General features: G+C 34.8%; 1 protein-coding gene across 1 annotated transcript in view; it reads right to left on the bottom strand.

The window, feature by feature from the left end:
• The window catches only part of LOC149770911 (E3 ubiquitin-protein ligase rnf213-alpha-like), a 512,819-nt gene that overhangs the window by 311,569 nt on the left and 179,884 nt on the right, over positions 1-21,366 (bottom strand). Inside the window, exons 25-29 of the mRNA XM_089948996.1 lie at positions 16,010-16,176; positions 15,368-15,590; positions 14,836-15,069; positions 13,737-13,846; positions 8,935-9,072 (exon numbers count right to left, since the gene is read on the bottom strand). Coding sequence (XP_089805122.1) covers positions 8,935-9,072; positions 13,737-13,846; positions 14,836-15,069; positions 15,368-15,590; positions 16,010-16,176 — 872 coding nt within the window. The remainder of the gene's footprint in view (positions 1-8,934; positions 9,073-13,736; positions 13,847-14,835; positions 15,070-15,367; positions 15,591-16,009; positions 16,177-21,366) is intronic.

The following is a 21,366-nucleotide window of genomic DNA, read 5'->3' as shown; positions in this document are numbered from 1 at the left end:
AATTATATAAACAAAATACACTATAAGAAACAACGTAAATGAATGAATGCCATATTCCAAACTAAATACACAAGCGCAGATTTGACATTACAAAATTACATCATTATTAATGCGCACATAGCTCCGCCCAGATAAATTTGAAATTAGTCACGCGCTCGACATAACTTTCGAAAGAAAATGGCGTGTCTAGTTAAAATTGAAATTTGCAGTCATATTGTGAATGAATGCGCATTGCAATGACTATTTTGGTTTTTTGTTTCGATTCGATGAAGGTTTGTGATTTTGGACTGGATTTATCTGTGCAAATTATACATGAAATACATCGTATTGAAGTGGCACGGGAGAAGCGTGTTTACGTCTGCAAATGTGTTTGTGTTTCTGTCATTGAATGTTTGAAATCATAACGTGGGAAAATATGAAGTCTTTCAATTGCAGTTTTCAAAAAGACGCTATGGAATTTAATGTGTATTTCATTTTGAGTGCAGTAAGGAGGATGCAATTGCACTTATCATTGAAATTACAGCACACTTTCGAAATGTGTAATCCAGATTGAAAACCTATGACATGGCTCATGCAATTTGGATTTGCAGAATTAAGAAAAAACATTTTGAGGAAATTCAGGATGTAAAACTGTAAGTATATTTTATTTTGCCATTCTTATCACCAGATAAAGAATACAGTATATTCCTTGTCACTTGTATGTTATTTGCAAGGACATAATTGTCTGTCTTTTATATAATATAGCTAGCCTAAATCCGTAACATTGTATCAACGCGGAATGTGCCAAAACAGCTTTTTTTTTTTTTTTGCAGTCCACAAAACATGTTTTAGTTCATTCAGAAACAAATTTAAATAACCACAACGTAAAGAGCATCTTAAGCAAGTATATATAATTTGTTTACAAATCAAAAGTGCTGGTGTCTGCGTCATTGTTTGTTTACAATAGAAAGTAGTTCCTTTATTCACGTGAATGCTACATGTGCATTGTTGTGCATGTTCAGTATCGGGGAATACTGAACGATTCCGACAATGTAAAGTTAACAGGGAAAAAAATGAGCATATAATAAGCTTTATTACAGCATGCATGGGATGACAGTCACTTGACATGGCAACCCAATCCTAGAATTTGTGAAGTTTATGACAAAATTACATGTTTAGTAATTTGTATTCTTTTATATCAAGCTTTCTACTTTCTTGTCAAATCAGCAATTTTTGGATTTGTCTAAATTTATGATAAAGAAAACCATAGTATTTCCAATTTTCTGGTACAAAAAATGTTTATTATTTTTATTGTTTTTAGCGTAAGGACAAGATTGAAGACTTAAAAGTCAAACCATATTGTTGCTGTATAACAGTATTATGTGTTTGTACCATTATTTAATATGCTCAAATGATCTTCAACATTTATAAGAGAAGTATTTTGGACTAAACAATAATTTAACAAATCAGTTAAAATAAGTCTCCTCAAAAGCTATTTTCTTTTCATAAATTATGTTTCTCAAACAATACTTACCCAAAAACGTTAACGCTTGGAAAATATTGTTACCTGTTTAATCCTGCAATCCCTTAAAGACCAAAACTTTATCTTTCCTGTCCAAATTCTACATAGACAAAGGGAAGAAACTCTTCCCAACCCTTCCCTTATTACATTAGAAGCTGTCTTGAAAGACCACTTCTTCTGCCAAAAAATAATGGTCCCTCAAGACAGTTGGTCTCTCATAACATGTCATAACACTATATAATCAATAAATCTGTGCATGGAGATCCTGATCTCTCTAAACAGGTGGTCTCTTATAGCAGCTGTCTCTCGAGACAGGTTTTACTGTACCACTGGGTGATTATTATTGTTTACCTGTTTTGCTGGAGTGATAGATTGATGGGGATGCTCACATTTGCATGGAGGTGTGTGTGTGGGGGGGGGGGGGGTTTAATAGTAATCTGATTGGGTAAGCTTTCTCAGTGAAAAATAATTTACAAAACAAATGTGCTTTGTCCATTTAGTACATTCCCCAATCACAATAACATTGGGAGAAGAGGTAATAGGAGAAGATGACGGTCATCCTGGAGGTAATAGGTACTCTTCCCAGTAAGTGGATAAATTGCACTCCTAATAACAAAATCAAGATAAAATAAAAATAAAAACAGCACCATTGACATTCACCATGTAAGTGACACAGGGAAGCAATCACTTTCTTTTCTCAGTAAATCACTGGTGAATCCAATTAAAAAGTTGTTTGTTATATGCACATAAAAAGACTGTGCTTACTTTAGACCATTCTGGTGAAAGGTCTGGACTGTGGCCATTGGACATACCAAGTTCAGCTCGTGTCTCTGCACAGACAGAAGCTTGAGAAAGCTTGACTTACATGCCTGTCAACTGCCTAATATGTCTCAAATAACCAAGTTCAAAATAAATACAAGGCATGCAGAGATAGCTCTTACTTCAGGAGCTGAAATTTTCATGAGGCGTATTTGATCTCAGAGTATAACCAAATGTATTAGCCACAGTAGTCATGATGTTAGGGCATGTGTAGTCATACCCTCTTTCCCCATCTTGATCAAAAGAGAGGGGCTGCTCTGGTGGGCATGGCATGGAGTAGGGACAGACCCCAAATCCCTTCCAACTATGTCCTCAGCCCATGATTCTGGGTCTGGGACTGGGAAGACAATGTTGGGCAGCTTGTAATTCCACTTTGTCACAGAAAGGTCTATCATCTGATGCCCCCAAACCATGCAAAATCTAAAAAGATCTATCAAGGACAGGACCATTCTTTATGATGGATTTGGTCCTTTCTTGATAGAATTTGCCTGGATATTAGCAGGTAACACTAGTGTAAAACTAGAATGCAAACATTGGGTGATGTGGCCTCCACTGTGTGAGGAAGTAGGCCACCACCACACGACAAATTTTCTGACATGATCAGAACTACTTCTTGCCAAGTCGGTCCATCCAGACATGAAAGGGCTTGATTACTGCCTTCATTTCTAGAAGGCTGATCTTCTTATGTCTCTCTGCCCTTGTGGGAGCATAGGGCATTGACTATACCTTTTACAGTGGACCTGGTTCTTGGCTGTTCTCTCTGGTGTGTCCCATGTTATTCTGGCAGCCTTGACCTCTTCCTCAACAGACTTGTCCCAGATCTTCCTTGGTCTGCCATCCTTTCTCTTGCCATGGGTATGCTTAGAGATGTTGCTTGGCAGCTTTCGCAGTGTATGCCTGATCCACCCCTATCTCCTTTTGTAGATAGATATTTAGATGGTGGTTTCCCACAAGTCAGTGTTACAAATCCTCTCTGGCCATTGGATGTTAAGAAGGCAGTAGATGCAGCTGTTCACAAAGGGCTGCAGTGTGTTGTGGGTTGTCTAAGTCACACTCCAGGCCTCTGAGCCATAGAACAGGGCACTCTTCACATGTGTTGAACAACTGGATCTTGTCCTTTTTAGAAAGAGATTATGTGCTTGATGCTTTTTTCAAAGTGTTAAATGAATGTCTCGCTTTCCCAAAACCTCTAGTTCACCATGTTGTATTTTGTTGAGCTGCTTTTTGTTGATTTTCATTACTAATGTTTTCCCAGCAAGTATGTGAAGTCCAGTCTTTTCTGTGTCTTTTGTCCAGCAGCTTGTCTTGGCCTGTATGAGCAGATGTTTGTAGGACAGGAGGCACAGGTCATATGCACAGTCCAAGCCCTCAGACTATTTTGTCATGTGCCATTGTATTTCAGTTTGCTTGTCCATAGTGGTTGTCTTCATTATCAGTTTATCACCATCAAGATCACTGGTGAAAGGAGGCATCCATGTGTGAAGTCAGTTCTTACTTAGAAGAGTGCTGTTTGTGAATTGCCTGCCAAGTGGAATTGTCCTATAAATACTCTATTAAAGATATGAACTTCCCTTGGATTCTGTAATGGTGCATCAGCATTCAGATTACTTCACCATACACATTATCAAAGACCATATCAAAGTCAACAAGGTTCACACAGAGGGTGATGCCATTCCTAGGATTGTTCAGTTATAATTATGCAGTGTAGTGGTGTGGTCTGTGCAGAATTTATCTTTGTGGAAGCTGTCTGTTATTTTCTGTTGTGCTTAAACAAAATTTTTCAGTGTGTCCAAAATGATTTTGGTGATACATTTGCTTGGAATGGAGAGCAGCATAATTTCTTGCCGATTTTTAAATAGAGTCAGAATTACCTGTAACCAAGTTCTTCCAATCTTTAGGAGCTTGTTCACTCTCCCCGATTTTAAGGCATAGCTGGTGCATCATTTATGTTGTCTGTTCAATATCAGTTTTTAAGAGTTTCAGGTGGAGTGCTATCTGGGCCTGCTGCCTTGTGATTTATTAGTATTTTCAGGGCCTTTGAGATGCTTTCTTGGACTGCCAGCACGTTTCAGGATGGATCGGAGTCAGTCTTCATGATTACTGTAATGGCCTGAAGAGATAATCCACCACCATACTTTACTCCCACTCAGCAATCACCTACTTTGTCTGTTTCTGCTTCCCACAATGAGGACAGGTGGTTGAACGTTTGGACACAGAAAGTTTATATGATGGGGTAATGCCTCTGGACCCTACAAGCCAGTGAACATATCAAAACATGGCAAGAGATGGGCTCCCCAATCAAATGAAATGGCATATATAGAATTCTGGTTGGGATTCCTGCTATGAGCCAACCTTAAATGCACCACTGACACAGGAATACTACTACTTCGGTTGTGATCTTGACTTTGTAATCGAGTCAACTTGAAAAGTGGCACTTGTAGCAAACAGGACCATCTACATGGAGTGCATGAAAAGTAGGCCAAGAAGATTCAGATCTATTATGCACTGAGTAAGCCAAGGAGTTGCAAACTATCTCCTTGTTGGAAATCAACTACGTAAGCTTGAAAATCTGTAACATGTGAGGAAGATGATATTTGAAATTGGATATCCGAATGGACAAAACATTGGGAAGGATCAAGATCTGAATTTTCTTCGTTTACTATAAATGAGGGCTAAATGGGACAGGAAATCATTCCTAACCTTTTTTAGAATAGAACTTACCATGTGTTTTTTGAGGAAACTGTCCAGGTTTGTCACCATCACTGCTAATGAAGTCAACCAGTACAGGTGATGATGTAATTTACATTTTTCTGAAAACCCAAGTGAGTGTACAAAACATATAATTCTTTAGTAGGCAAACCAAAGGAATATGCATCAAGCTTGATGAATAAGGATGCAAAAATATGCACTGGTCAAATCAATACAGGTTGCAAATGCATCCCTTTTCTGGAAAGTTTGATTGAATGAGACATTTTCATCTTGAACTTCATTCAGTGCCACATTTGATCAGGTGGCTGAGGTTGATGATCAGCCTGAGTTTTCAATTGCTGTTTGACACAAGAACGAGCCTGGAATAAAACCCTGGAGAATTTGTTTTCCAAATGATATCCACCACCCTCTTGTTGAGTAATGACCTGATCTCCTGCATGATTTAAGCCTTCACCAAATCTGATGGAACTGCCAATATGAAGCAATAATATGAAAGGGGAGGGGGTTAGATAAATGAAATCCAGAGCCCCTCTGAAACAATTTGAAATATTTTGCAAAGAATGGTCAATCCATTGCTGATGAAAGTGAATGTCTGGTTTAAACTGGTTAACTGTATGTGAGCACTTATGGCGGTGAGTCACCAACAGTTGTTTGGAGGCTATGGGAAAGAGAAACCCGATTTCTTATCCCCCTTATCAAACTTCGTCTAATATTGAGGAGCCTATTGTTTTCCAAAATTAGACTGGATGAAACTGCTGCTGTTGCTGAACAGTATTTTGCTTCCAGAATCTTTGCCAATTATCACCTCTCTTTGAGGATGAGAATGATTCAGCCTGAATGTCTTTGCAGTATGCTGTCAGTGTGATTTGAGTGATGACTAGTGAAGACAGGCATATGTTCTCACCAAATATAAATTAGTAGAAGCAGTCAGACCATTTGCCATAAAAAATGGGAGGCAGCTCTGTTGATTTGATGGTATTTATTGCTGCAAATTTCTTATCTAATATAGGAAGCTCATAGGTAACAGCATCCAGTGTGCTGAAAATGATGCCAGAAGTTGACTTCGAAAAAGAATATTTTGCATTCACCAGGTTCCATAATGCTTCTGACCAATGATCAGAAATTTCCTTTATTTTTACTGACCATTGCAGTAGATGGAAGGAAAGAAATTCCTACTCATCTTTCTGGTCTACTGATGCCTTTACCTTATAAGTCTATCTCACAGCCGGTAGTGGTGGACAATCAGAAGCCAGCAGTACCTTGTAGCTTTCACCAACAGCTGCCTTAAAGCTATACTTAGTCTGTTCCATTGTCAGATCGGAGCATGTTAAGGCATTTTAGGTATTCTTACACCCACTATATCAGTTATCATCGTCATGACATACATCCATGTTTGTATGAAACATCTCCAGCAGCACAGATGAGGCACTGCCATGTCTCAAATAGAAGTAGGGAATCCTGAGGGGTAACCCATGAATAAATGGCTTGCCAGAAAAAAGGATAAGCATTTTTTATCGGTATGGATAGCCAGTGCTGATCATGTAATAACTTAATTGTTTGCTGGATGGTCAGCTCAGTTGCTCTAGTTTTACTGTCATACTTTTTTATCCACCTTGTAAAACAAAGGGCTGGTCATACTGACCAATGCAATGATTTTGTCAAAGGATGGCAGCTCAGTGCTACATGTCAGTCAATGTATCAGATAAAGGCATGGAGAAAATGATGCCAGTAGTTTGCTTTCTGTGAAGAAAGCTTTGCAACTGCCTGGGTCCTATATTTTATCAGTCAGATGGTCTGAAATTTCTTTAATCTTCACAGACAGCAGAAGAAGACATTATGATAACTTTTCTCAATCTGAAGTCTATTGAAGCCTTGATCAAATATGGCACAGTTTGCAGCTGACGGGGCTAGGCAATTGGAAGTCGGTGGATTTCTTTTATGACTGCTTTAAAGCTGTATTCTATATACTCCAATACAGTAGTGGCACACAGTAGATCATCACGGTTATCCTGTGCTCGCTGTAGGTGTTGTCTTTATCATGTATTCTGCCAAAATCATAATAAAACATCCCTGGGGGTTGGGATGAAGTCATGCCATCATCCCTGTGTACTGTTTAATCCCTCCTCAAGGCATAAGTTGTAAAGATTTATGCCTGTGGTTGCATCAGTGACAAGGCAAATGCCACAGTTTGTCATGGCAGTATAAAATGCTGGTAATTATGCTGGCCAGATAGTTAACAGATGGACTGATGACCTGGTTATCAGTTGGGCTGTCTGTAGGGAGCTGGACAAAGACCCAAGTTTCAGATGGATGGTTGGTTCTGTAACTGCTTGATTGGTCTGTGTGGAGAAATGGACAGATTGGTTATCTGGGTTCCCAAACATCTCTGCATAACCATGTGTGACCGATCATACAGCTCACTGAGGTGATGGATTCTCTGTCAATGATGGTGAGTATGGCCAGTTGGACATGGCTGGATTGCAGCCAGAACAGTGTTATATGGACTTGGCTGGTGTCCATAAGCTCATTTTGAAAAGTAACTCATGCACCAAGCCTTACATGCCTTAGGGCCAAGCCCCAGTATGGAAGGGGACTTATGCCCATTGGGCAGCTCAGACACTAAGGAAGAACACCCCTTTTTGTGTGTGTGTGATTTGGATTTTTAACGTAGCTTTAACAATTTTTCAGTCATATCACTATGATGTCTGCAGTGTGACAGTTTATAATGATGTCTTCTCCTTTTTGTAACTCCAAGTCACAAATGAAAGTTACATCACCTTTACTGCTCAAGCTCCGACTTGTCTTTCAAGCTTCTTTTGCAAAACCATGGACCAAAGTTTAAAGCTGATAAACGTTGTGCCAATGCAATGCATACCATGACTTTGGCACATAACAATGTCATTGTTTAATATCTGATGACAAGAATGATCAAATATAGGCAATAACATGAAAGTGTTCACATTAAGAAATAACAACAGAACAAGAACTTTTGTGCAGGCGAAACACACTGTCAAATTAAGTCTTGCACTTAATGCATTTCATTGTCATTATTTATCTGAAATGAAAAGAACAATAAAAAAACAGGAAAATAACAATTTGAAATTGTTCAAATATAACAATAACAATACTTCTTGCTTAAACAAGTGAAAGTTGATGCAGTGTGCAAGAATAAACTACCAACTGCAAGCACCGCTGATATCATGTTAGAGCACAAGGTCAGAAAACAATGAAGTGCACAACTGCAATGTTCACATCAATATCTACGAATTTCACAGAATAAAGATTGCAACAGGTGCAAATACCTTTATGTGCAATACTATACCAACTTTGTCTATGGGAGGTCAATAATCCACAAGATTAACTGCGATTCTGTGAGAGGTATTAGACATGATGTATCTCATACAAGTGATCGCATAAACTGGTAAACAAACATAGTCACTAAGGGGTGGTAAGGAGAAATAAAAGGTACAGTTGGGAAGAGTTTCTAGTCCCATTTGTTGATATGGAATATAGATGGAAAGATGAAATTGTCATCTTTCAGCAATTACTGGGTTCAAGACATAGCAGAGTATCATTCTAATATTAATGTGATTCAGAAATGTATTCAAAGCATGGCATGGATTTAACATTATACTAGCCATTGATATTGATGAGTTTGTGGGAACGGGGGAAGGTATGGTTTGAATTGTTAAGGTTTAAAAGGATTAAATAATTCTGAGCTAACTTTTGACTTTACTGGGTAATTACTTTCCAATATCAAAGACAGAGTATGTTTCAGAATGGGTCAGATCGTGACTATCAAAAATGTTTAGGGCTGATTCCTTTAATGCACTGTTATATTTGTAAACAAAGATATGTGTATGATTAGGATTAAATGCATTGATGGATCACTATATTGTGCACACCTATAGAAATCCCGAAGACCAAAGAATTCCCTAAGTTTGACAGAGGCTTCTCCAAACAGCTCCAGGTAAGATTTTGCCAGGGGTTTAATAAATGGCTTAACATGCTTGTACACATGATCCTTGCTGCCACAGATCCCTCTGTAACAAAGAAATATATATATTACATAGGTAATTCTATAAATATCATATCAATAATAAAAAGCATTTTAATCTGAGTGTAAAAATGTGAACCTTGTATGAAAAAGTATTTCACAATTTTCTGTGCTATCATTAATTAACAAACTCAGGAAACTTGAACCCTATATCACAAGCAAGTATGGATGAGTGGTATCTGTTCTATCTGTTACAGCTGAATTGAATTACGTGATAAACAAGAGACTAGTGATATCTGCTCTATCTATTACTGGAAATCTGAACCACATATCTGCTAACAAAGAGTCACTAGTGTTATTCATTTTAACCATTATCAGAAATTTGAACCTGCACATCATGAACAAAAAGGGACATGTGCTATCTGTTCTCTTTATTACAGACAACTTGAACCACATATCATAAACAAAACAAGACAAGCGACATCTGTTCAATCAATTGCAAGAAATCTGAACTACATACACCTCTCCCTCAATAACTCACATACAACGGGGTCCACAAACATAGACCGCACTATAAACAACGCACAACTTACTGAGGGACCTCCAAAAATTGGAAAAAAATCGCTCTGACATCGAGAAAACCGTGGGGGGGGGCCGACGTTAGGGAACTGGGCTGTTTAATGACTGAATGACTGAATCCTCATTTTACAATCACGTCGATAATAATTTTTAAAAATGCACTTTTTCTAATGAAGTTGTTCGTTATTCTGTTAAAAAAACATTTTTTTTCTTCTCAAAATATCCAACATGTGAAAGATTATTCCAACTGGTTTGAACAACCATCACGTGTACGCGAAAAATGCGTGTATTACATCACTGCTTTTTGTTTTCTTAATGAGTCTGGTTCCCGTAGTGGTGTGTAATAGTATCTTGCCAAATCAGTAGTCCATAATATGGGAACTAGACTAACTGTTGATACACCACCAAACAAGATTCCTTTTTTTCAAAAACATGCGACATTTTTTCGTGACACATCTACGTCGAAACTCAATTTTTTTATTGTTCAGTTAGTACAGTGTTAATGTCGTGATTTCAGTGGAAGTAATAATGAAATTTCTTAACATCCCTGAGGATATCTCTAAATGCCAGTTCAAGAATTCTCTGAACCTCGCTTTCCCACAATGGTCCGTATCGGTGAAATCAAGCTCGATATTTTACGAAGTATTCATTTTGCTTGGCTGCCTTGTTATCTTTGATCACAGTTATGAAAGAGTTGGTTAATTTAAGGTAGTTTCTGTTACATACACAATAACGTTTATTACAGTGTTCGATTGATCAAATCAAGTGAGTTCACCCGACATGCAACCGAGGCCGCTAGATTTTAAGTTAGTCAGATTTTTGTGCCTTTTAACTTTTCTTTATTCCACCTCCTTTTTTTAATTCAAAAGACATATGTAATGTGATAATACAAAGGAGGCCAGCTTTTAATTCAGTGCAACAATAAAACAAATACTTCCGCTATTCAGTTATCAAAACACGGTCAGCACTTAATTATGTTCTCAGAGAAACGCTCGCGGACATAGCTGTTACGGTAGATTGACACATTTTACATTTAATTACAAGAGGACACATTGCATTTATGATGATTACACTTAAAAGGAACTAAAAGATGGAACTAGAACACACATTTCAATCGATAAAAAAATTATTTAATTTGTATTTATTTATTAAAGTTCTGCCTCCACTCGGCGTAACATTTTCATTGATCGAAATTTCCTTACAAATCGTTAATTGCAGGGTACTAAGAATGTCGTTTGGAAAGAAAATGTAAAAAATTGTATGAGCTATTTTTAAATTTGATATTTCATAGTGTTGATTAAAATTTCCAGGTCCTATCTACCGTTTTCAACGATAAAATTTCCAGGTCCTATCTACCGTTTTCAACGATAAAACGAGCGAGACATCAAAGTTTCCGTTACCAATTTTGATTGCGAATTTCTTCAAGTTCAAGAAATAGTGATAAATATTTGGGGTATTTTCGGGTTTAAAAAATGGGATCCATGCCTGACACCGCATTATAAGCGGATTCGCGAGTTATCTGGGCGCAAGTTATCGAGGGAGTGGTGTATCATAAACAAGATTAGATTAGTGACATATTTTCTAATTATTACAGCAAACTTGAATGAGCTAACAGAAACAAAATGGGACCAGTGATAGTAGTAAAGCAAATTTTGTTACATAACTGAAATAATTTTAATAATTTAGAATAAAATTTTGACTTAACTCATTACTTCATAAAATCTGTCAAATCTGTGTATGTTATAAATATGGTCAACTGTATCAATTTTTGACTTGTCAGGTTACATAATAGGGATGGTCATTTAATTTCAGAATAAAGACTGAATTAAAAAACCCATGTGAATGTTACTAAACATTCACTGATGCCTCAGCAAAATAATGGCTCTTAAATGTCAAAATGCACAATAAAAGCTAAAACTGATCTTTCCAAATAAATGTAAATGTAAACGACTACAGGATAAAATATAAAATGTAATGTTACAATTCTGTAAAATGTACATAAGATAAAACTAATGATAAAAAAATATACAAGCCTTAAAAATAAAGGATCAAAATTTAACCTCAAGCCCTCAAAATGTCCAAACTTTTCTCACACAGTATATCATAAAGTTTCTTCAAGTTGAGCTCACATAAAAACGAATCTTCTGCTTCACAGGATACACTCAACAAGAATGTGTTCTGCTTTTAAGCATCAACTCTCTGTTCAAGGTTACACACCCTTCCTGTGGTATGCAGAGTTAGACATGTTTGTTCTACACATAACAGGCACAATACAACCTCATCTCTGTGATTCTTTCTATATGAGTGATGCAACTTTCCAATACTGGGATTGATCTTATGACTTTGTTTGTGGTCTTTTCATTCCACTTATTTTATCAAGAATAAATGACATACTGATTTAAATTATATCTGAAATTAGTATATGGAATCATCCATTCAGAAATGGATGACTACAGGGCAGCTTTGGCTGCTGTATCTGCCTTTTCATAAGTCTTAATATTAATTCAACTGAGCCAAAAGTACAGAATCCAAATCATCGTTCTATAAGATCAAAGATATCAACAGATTTTCGAAATCTGCAGTTTTGTAAAGGTTTGAGTTTGGAAAGGGAATCTGATAAAATTTCTTTTCAAGAAGTATCTAAACCGCATCATTAACCCTTACTTTTTTCTGTAATCTCTACCCTCCTCATGGCAGCAGATATCCACCCTTTCCTAAAACCCACACAAGGGAATAGATCACAATTCTTAATAAACTACATTGCACATCAAAAAAGCCCCCCCACCCCCATCATATCCCAATGTGTAAAGTCTTATATATTTAAGTATTTGAGCTGTTGTGTAACATTATACATGCTGGTTTACACACATGCACATCAAAGTGCAGGTGATATGATACAATAATTGCTAACTATGCATACAGAGACCTGCCCCCCCCCCACTTTAAGAAGAGATGTGCAACATTACACTAACATTGTCATACACACACATCTCAAGCTGATCTGATCAAACAATTCCTTACTCTGCATATCAATAGAGCACTCCTACAAAGTATTAAGTAGTGAAGGAGATGTGTAACATTAAACACACTGGCATCAATGCAAATACATCTGGAGCTGAGATAATGAAATAATCCCAAATTCTGCACATGTATAGACCACAAACCAAAAGTGAGAAATGTATAAGGTGTTCTGTGTTATGTATATTTAATTTGCATTGTTTGTTAGTTTATCTCCATGATTAAATGTTATGTATGACTGTATTTTGGTCCTGACCTTGTCCAAAAATCGATATCATATTGTACCCGACTAAAGACAATGATGTTTTTTTCTTCTGCAAACAAATAATACATAGTTAATATTTCTTTAGGAGCGTGGATTAAACATTAGGATTTTTATATTAGGATCATTATCTAAGTCTGAGGCAAGGCCATTACATTTAACATATTCTTTATTATAATTTTAGGAACAGACTTTATCTTGTTGACAAACTCAGAATCTTCTTGAATGGAAAATTCCATCAAGTCATAATATTTCCAGAAAATGCTAATTGTGACCTATGTCATGTCGAGGGTTTAATAATTTTGTTTACTTGAGAAAATTACTCATTCTTGCTGCAAGATCTTGATGCAGAATCATTTGCATTGTTGTGTTTAGTATTTGATTTGGGTGAAATTATTTATTCAAATTATTTATTCACCGAGAATACAAAGTGCTCATAAATGATATTCTTGGTCAGAAGTATTAACTTGGAATTATAGCAAATTCAGACAAGGACATCTTGAATTTATTTTTCATTTCATCAAAAATAAAAACTTGTTTGGTGTCCACAAATTGTTTGTACTATTTCAAATTGTTACAAATTTTGAAAACATGGTGTCTGTAAAATTGGAGGGTCCCACAATTTGCGTTAATAACAGTATTACATTTCAACTAAATGATAATAGATTATTTTACAAAACCTGTAATAACTGATGAAGTTGGAAAACTTTGATCACTCTAGTGCATCTCTATCATTATTTACATCAAGACAAGCACTTGATTGTATTGCTTCATGGACAAACTAAATTCTTGAATTCTTGATGAAATTAAACCACAAATTCATGATCTATTCTTTATCAAAAAATACTAACTCTGCAGTGTTCATGAGTTCTTCCAAGTCTGGTACCTCCCTCTGCACTAGAATTCCACGGTTCATCTTAGCAGGATCCAAAGCCCAGTTGGAGATCCCAATAAAGGCAACCTGTGAAAACAGTTTGGTTTTTGTTTTTCTAAAAATAATTTTACAAGTAAGACTTTATTCTAAATAGTTAAATTTAGATTGATCCTTTTTCTGAATCTATCATAGACTGCTTCATCCATAATTTACTGAATTATGAGCAGGTGTGCAATGGCACTTTCACAGGTTAAAGGTGAACCTCCATAAGCGCCAAGAAATCAGAGTTAGCAGAATGCTTTCTGTAAAATATTTAGCAGATACTGTTGATTATATATCTTAGTAGAACTTTTCAAAGTATTCTACATTTAGTGTTTTCATTCATTCAAATCTGATGGCACATATGCATTATTTATATAATATTTAAATATATTATGCCAAGATGTTTTCTTTCAAACTCATATTCTGTGGAAAGGTATTTGAAAAATTGTGTACAGGTTCTTTTAAGTGTTATTAAAAATGGTCATATTTGATGGGAGATACCATGCACATCTTGGTCCATGAGATAATACTGAAATTTCATCAGAATATGTTAGATGGGTCCTCTGGAGACTTAAAATTGATTGAAGGGCAATAACTCCAAATGATCAACTTTAAGAGATCAAACCATTGGCAGGCACATCTACATGTCTTAAGCAATTTATCCACCAAATCTCATCCATATATGTGCAAGGATTGCAGAGCCTTGGTTACAAGACTGGACTGATAGATGGAAAGAGTGATTACTATAGGGTACTGGCCTAATAACAGTATTGACTTGAGACATTGCAACAATGTTGCATGGAATCAACTATGTCTTTTTATAATGACTATCAGATATACAAGTGCAGGTAAAACATTTTCACTATTTGTATTTAACAGTATGATGCATGCCACAAACAATTCCCATCTCTGACTGCAATAGCTGAATGAGGTTTGACAGGGATAAACATTAACTATCAGAAAAAAGACAGTTGGATGAATACAAGTTGTGGGTAAAATATGCTTTAGTGTTAGATGAAATAACTCTAACCTACCTTTTTGTATAGCTCTGGTTCCTCATCTCCTTGGCAACCATCCTCCAGGAGAGGATGTAGTGTTTTCAGAGGCATTCTGGGACTGTCCTCTGCAAGCCCAACTTCATCCAAAACAACCACAGACACAAATCTATCCAGGTCTTTATCCTTCTGAAACTGTGCACATTGACGGAAAGTTCCCATAATTCCATCTGGTGTAGACAGTGGACTACATTGGAAGGATACCATTTGTACCTAAAAATGAAAAATTGAGCATGAAATTACACGCAAGGTAAAATACAATTATGAGGCATTTCTGAGAATTTGTTTATATTTAAATTAATAACTTTAAACATAATAGATGTTCTTAAAACATGAAAATGGACTGAGAATGTACCTCTGATACCTAATGAATTATCCATCAAACAAAAATGAAAACAAAACACTGATGCATACATTAATAAGGTTTTTCTTTTTTTGTAACAGCAGTCATATCTGATATAAGATGAGCAACACATGTATATTTCAAAGACCTATCGATCAAAGTATATACCTGTTTAAATTCTCTAAAGAGATCCTTGTGAGCTGCATTCCCCTGCATGGCATCAGCCACAATGGTTTTGGCTAGGGATTTGGAACTACCAGGTTTCCCCACCAGGAACAGAGGGATCCGTAGCTCAATACTAGTGACCATCATAAACACATTCTCCTTAAGAGCAGTGTTCCTGGCAATGTTCTTCTCCAGTTGAACATTTTCTAGGAATACATCCTGGCATCTGTAAATTACAACATATGTATCAACAAATGACATATCCTGTACTGGACTTTTCAGTATTCAAAACAATTTACCACAAATTATACAGGTAAATTCTATTATTTAGGCCACCTCAACAGCAGAAACGGCTTGACAATAGTAAAAGTTTGCATTCTCCTGCAAATGAAGATTCTAAGAAATGTTTTTTCCCCCAACTATAAAATGGATTATAAAATAACAAACGTCATAATAGTTAATTTTAGATACATAATTTCATTACAATTCAACAATGCTGCACACTTTGCATATAAACATTCAAAACTGAATAATGTGGAAGGCAAAGAAATTAAGCTGTCTTAAATATTCAAGCTATCTTAACCTCAATTCTAATTTTTAATGACTGAAATAGAAGAAAAATAAAATTCCTGTAACTCAAGTTACATGGAAATCTCCTGTTCAATCTGATCAGGTCCATGTGGGAGATGACACGGAGCCTGGAAGAAGCGTGCCACATATCTCCTATACTTCTCTCTGTTCTTCAGGCAGGCATGGTAACACACTCCAAGTGCTAGGACCAGGGATCTAGTTATGTCATCATAATCTTGGTTCTACAAGAGGAAATCAACAATATCTGTGTTACAATTTCAAATTCAAGTGTACGTTGAGATACAGAAAATGACAGAGTAGTGAAACATAAAAACAATCATATAAGTTGCAAACAATTCAGCAATGTCAAACATCTATGGCACAGAATTTAGGGGCTGTGAATAAAAAAATTATGTATGAAAAACTCCTCCATTATGTCCCTGAATACAATGTCCTTATCACACACACACACACACACGCATACATACATGACATAGAAATATGCATTCATTCTCATTACCAATTCAATGAAAAGTTGACACTTCTGCAAAACCAGAAACAATGTCTACATCAGTTCTTGCACAGAACTAGTAAAGAAAAAATAAAGTAAAGAATTCCTTATATTTCAATATCTATTCTTGTATACCATCAAAAAATACTGCTCAGAATGAATATTAAGTACACAACATGCAGCAGTTCAGTGTGGTAAAAGGTGCAGAACCTCCAAATGCTCACACAGAAAATTGAAAATACTAGTCTAATAATAACCCCCATGCAAAAAAAAAATACTTATAAAATAATAATTCTTCCCACACAAAAAATAAATACTTGTAAAATAATAATTCCTCCCACAAAAATGAAATACTTGTCTAATAATAATAATAATAAATAAATAATATAAATAATAATTATATATAATAAATCAATAATAATGGTTTTATTCAGCGAGGATATCAGCTACAAGAAATAACCTACCTAGAGGGTACTCATCTACAGAAAGTGTGATACATTGATAATGTACATTATTAACCCAGTATACAGTATAACAAAATACATAAAAAGCCTTCCGCTTAAGTAATTTGTCATTCTAAAATTTATATAAACTAATAGTATTTATACCCACACATACCTACATACAGTATACAAAATATATTTAAGATTACTAAAACAAGGATAAAACAAAGAAAAACAGGAGCTAGTTACATCATTCACAATTAATTGTATTTAGTGTCTCATCTATTTTAAAGATTTAAACATTATTTAAAAGACAGACTAGAAACTATATTGCTCCTTACCAGTGAACCTAACAAATATAATCTTTTTTTGAAATATCCAGGTGGATTTGGTACTATGAAATTTTACTATCAGACTTCTTCTGCTGAAAATATTATAAATATAGATATGAGTGGATTTTTAAAACACTTTATGCAGAAATTTGTCTTTTCTTAAGAAAATTATTTCATGTAGTGGTAAAATCTAGATATCATTCATTACATCCTAAGTAATGCTTTTAATTTGATCTAATATTAAATGATGTGGCCTCTTTTAGAGTCTTAAAAGTTTTCTTGTGATTAAAAAGGAACGATTTCCTCAAATTACTTTATATAGTAATCCAGATGTTGCCAAATATAACTTTCATTAAAAAAATGATCCTATACTGAAATGGAATGAATATTATCATTTTCTTGTCAAGCAAAAGATAAAATTTTAACTTTTTAAAATTGGTCAGTGTGAACAGGTCAAGTTAGATTGTTAAAAATACACCAATAATTTTTTTTTGATTCATCAGCTTACGGTTCAAACTGTTAGAACAAAAGTTCTTAGTCTGCTACTTATAATCTATTTTAGCTGTGCTGTTTTGAGTATAAAAAAAAATCTCTGTGTTAAGAAATGTGATACTTTCAGTATGTAATACTATGTGTAGTGTTTTGTAGGTTATATTTAAGTTCAGTTTTGGTACCATGCAAGTTGGAGAGTGCCGATTTGTCTGCATAGAGATCAGTGGAAGAAACTGAATTTTCCATCTTGAGGTGAGAGTCATCAATAAAGAGGACTGAAAGGCAAATGTGACTGAAACCTGATCCAGTGACCTCAGACTATAATCATGAAGAGAGGATATAATAAGTGACCAACCTTTCCATGATCATACATAATTATACAAAAAAGTTTCAACCCTTCATCCCAAATAGCTCTAAACTTACAGAATGGACTTGAAAGTGCAAAAGGAAAATTCAACACCATGACACTGACCTTAAAGGTATTATACCTAAATGTGGTACGCAACACACCTGCTAATGATGACATGTACGTATATAAAGTTGCATTAATTAATCTTAAACGATTCTAAGATACTGTTACAGAGTGGAAAACAAAGTGTTATGGAAATCACATAATAGTGAGCTGTGACTTGATGATGGGACTCTTAATATGGTATGTAACACATCTTCAAGTTTAGACGTACAAGAATACCAAGTTTCATCCTTTAATCTCAAACAGTTTCAGAGTTACAAAGTAGAATGGATACTGTTATGGAAACATAAAATACTGCACTTTACCATAAAGACAGCACCAATGTGGTATGAAATGGACCTTTCAGGTTTCATGCCTTAACTTCAAACAACTTAAGAACCTTCTGGTAAATGATATCATTTCATGGATGACACTGATATTGCAAATATTTTTAATGATTTTTTTTAATCAACATTAACACAAAATTAAAGAAAGAAATGACAGAAAACAACTTTGATGAATTAAAAATGTGCACCAACAAAATCCCTTGGGTGGATGTTTCCCTATCCCACCAATATCAAAGAACTTTGTTAACAAAATAATAGCATCACTTCCAAAATGAAATTTTTAGGCAGATTCTGCCTGGATTTTAGGTGGATTCAGGGTGTATTCCACCTAAAAATCCCAAATTTCAGACAGACTTTAGGCGGACTGGGAATATGGCTACGGTGACAGACTGAATCCGTCTAATAGTTATTTGTACTATTTCTCATATTCCTTCTAAAGGAAAGCTGTTAGAAAAGTTCTGACTGTCCTGTACACTTCCTACTTTAAGACAGATTTTGGACTTTGATTTTAGCAGAAATGTTAGGCATAATTTTGAATTTTATCAAAACAACAAGCATAAATGACTTTTTGGAATTTGGTGCAAGGTGGATTTTGGACTTGATCTGATGTTTACTCTGAAAAATAAGTTTTTTTGCTTCCTATTAAAATATGCTCTTCAAAAATCATACCCTAGTCAAAATGTGACTGAAATTTCAGCGAAAATTTTGTGACATTCACTCAAATTCCATTTTTTTTTAATACAAAAATAATGGTATTTTAGGAAATTTTACCAAAATTTCTGAAACTATCAGTGAAATTTTGTGATTGAAATTTCACTGACTCTGCCATAATTTCTGAAAATATCAGTCAGAATTTGTGATTGAAATTTCACTGAGAGTTTGCAAAACTTCTAACAATATAGTGATATTTTGCAATTGTAATATCACTGACATTTCAATAAAAAATATCAATAAGATATAATAAAGTTTATTTTTTGCTTCTTGTACAATTTGAATGATTTTCAGCAACATTTATATATGCTGTTTCTGATAGCTGTAATTTTATTGTTATTTTGGGAACAATAATTTCTTTCCACACCTTTCCTTGTTATGTTTCTTTTTAAATTTTTTGTTGTTGTTGTTGCTTTTGTTTAACTTCAAATGGATTTAACTGCTCTCAAACAAGATTGTTTTCTTGTTTTCCGTTTTAAAGCATAATTTTGCTTTTCTCCTGACCTCAATATTATGGACCTTTTTTTAATATCGTCTCTGAAAATTTTTTCTTTCTTTTTTTAAATAATGCTCTATCCGGTCCCATTCCGCAACAAGCTTTCTAATAAGTGTTTATTCCATATATTATTTAACAGATGATCACTGCAAAGAGCTATCTGATTGGTCAAAAGTTTGTACTTGCCCAATGAATCATTGTGCAATGGAAAGTGACGTGAATGAGCATGCTTGCTAAACATGGCAATTCAAATTTTCGAGCGGGATGCTAGTTTGAATAACCATTTGAAAAATGTGCAGCAGTGAGAATAGCTTGAATGCAAAGTCAATGGGAATGTAATTGGTCAATCTGTATGAAAACTGAACGTCAGGACTAGCATTTTGCTTTATGTGCTATAAAGAGCTTTACAGTAGAGGCAAACATAATAAAAATGACAAGGAATCGAACCAGGATGATTTCAAAGTTATACAACTCCAAACGAATTAACTTCCAAAATTTATGGAGGGACATTGTATAGATCACTGGTGGGAATTGTTGCCAAATATCCATGTCTATCAAAGACAGTCATATCTTTGCGGAATTTTCTTGGCCCACACGTATAATCATCCTTCAATATCATGAGTGGTATTATTGTTTATATTATCAAAATATTCTAGTTGTGTTAGAATTCAGTTTAAAATAAAGAGTATATCATGATAAATATTTGTCAGGGCTGCTTATGGAACAAGGACTCATTCAAGAGACCACAACAGCATCATAGTTTTTACATTAATCAAAAATCAAGTTCCAGTACAAGTGGCATAAGAGAGGCTCCTAGCAATGTCTCAAATGGATGCTTTTCTGTAATTTTGCATCATTTTCACAGTTGAATTTTTCAATGCAGGATAATATTTTATATTTTATATATGTTTGTGTGTTCACAGATGCCTGTGCATATGTTCCAGGCTTGATACTTTGATTTTTAAAATCACTTAATTATTTAGTATCAAGCCAGATTCTTCACATCATGTTGTATGTACTATATATTGTACATAACAGAAAGAAGGTCTTAAGGTAGTTTAGTTCTGTAACTAATTGAGTTACCTTCTCTAAATAAAGTCTTTATTATTATTATTATTATTATTATCATCATCATTATTATTATTATGATAATTGTTATTGACTCCCGTATCTCTTGCCTTGGATGTCATATAATTACAACATCTTTATAATTTTGTTTCATGTACACTGAAATATCACCTTGGTTAATAAAGTCCTGTTTAATTCATATCCATTATTTATATGAAACCTTTTGAAATGTCTGAAAAATTACTGAAACTTCAAAAATATACTATATAATGATCAAAACTGTAGTGAAATCTCACCAATGTTTCAGCAAACTCTCACAAAACTTTCAATGAAATGTTAGAGATCTTGCCAAAACTTTTGTGAAACCTCACCAGAATTTTGGTGAAAGTTTTGGTCCGAATTTTTGTGAAATCTCACAAATATTTAAGTGAAATTTTAGATCTTGCCAAAATTTCAATGAAAGTTTAAGTCAAAATATTTGTGAAATCTCACCAAACTTTCAGTGAAATGAAAAAGACTTGAATGATGCCATCACAGATTATGTTTTGTATGCAAGAAAGAAAATGAGTTCAAGTAAAACC

Source organism: Sinohyriopsis cumingii, unplaced genomic scaffold, assembly GCF_028554795.1.
Source record: "Sinohyriopsis cumingii isolate HCF-2022 unplaced genomic scaffold, ASM2855479v2 utg002226l, whole genome shotgun sequence".
Classification (NCBI taxonomy): domain Eukaryota; kingdom Metazoa; phylum Mollusca; class Bivalvia; order Unionida; family Unionidae; genus Sinohyriopsis; species Sinohyriopsis cumingii.
Note: the sequence above shows the minus strand (reverse complement) of the source record. Positions and strands in the feature narration are given on the sequence as shown.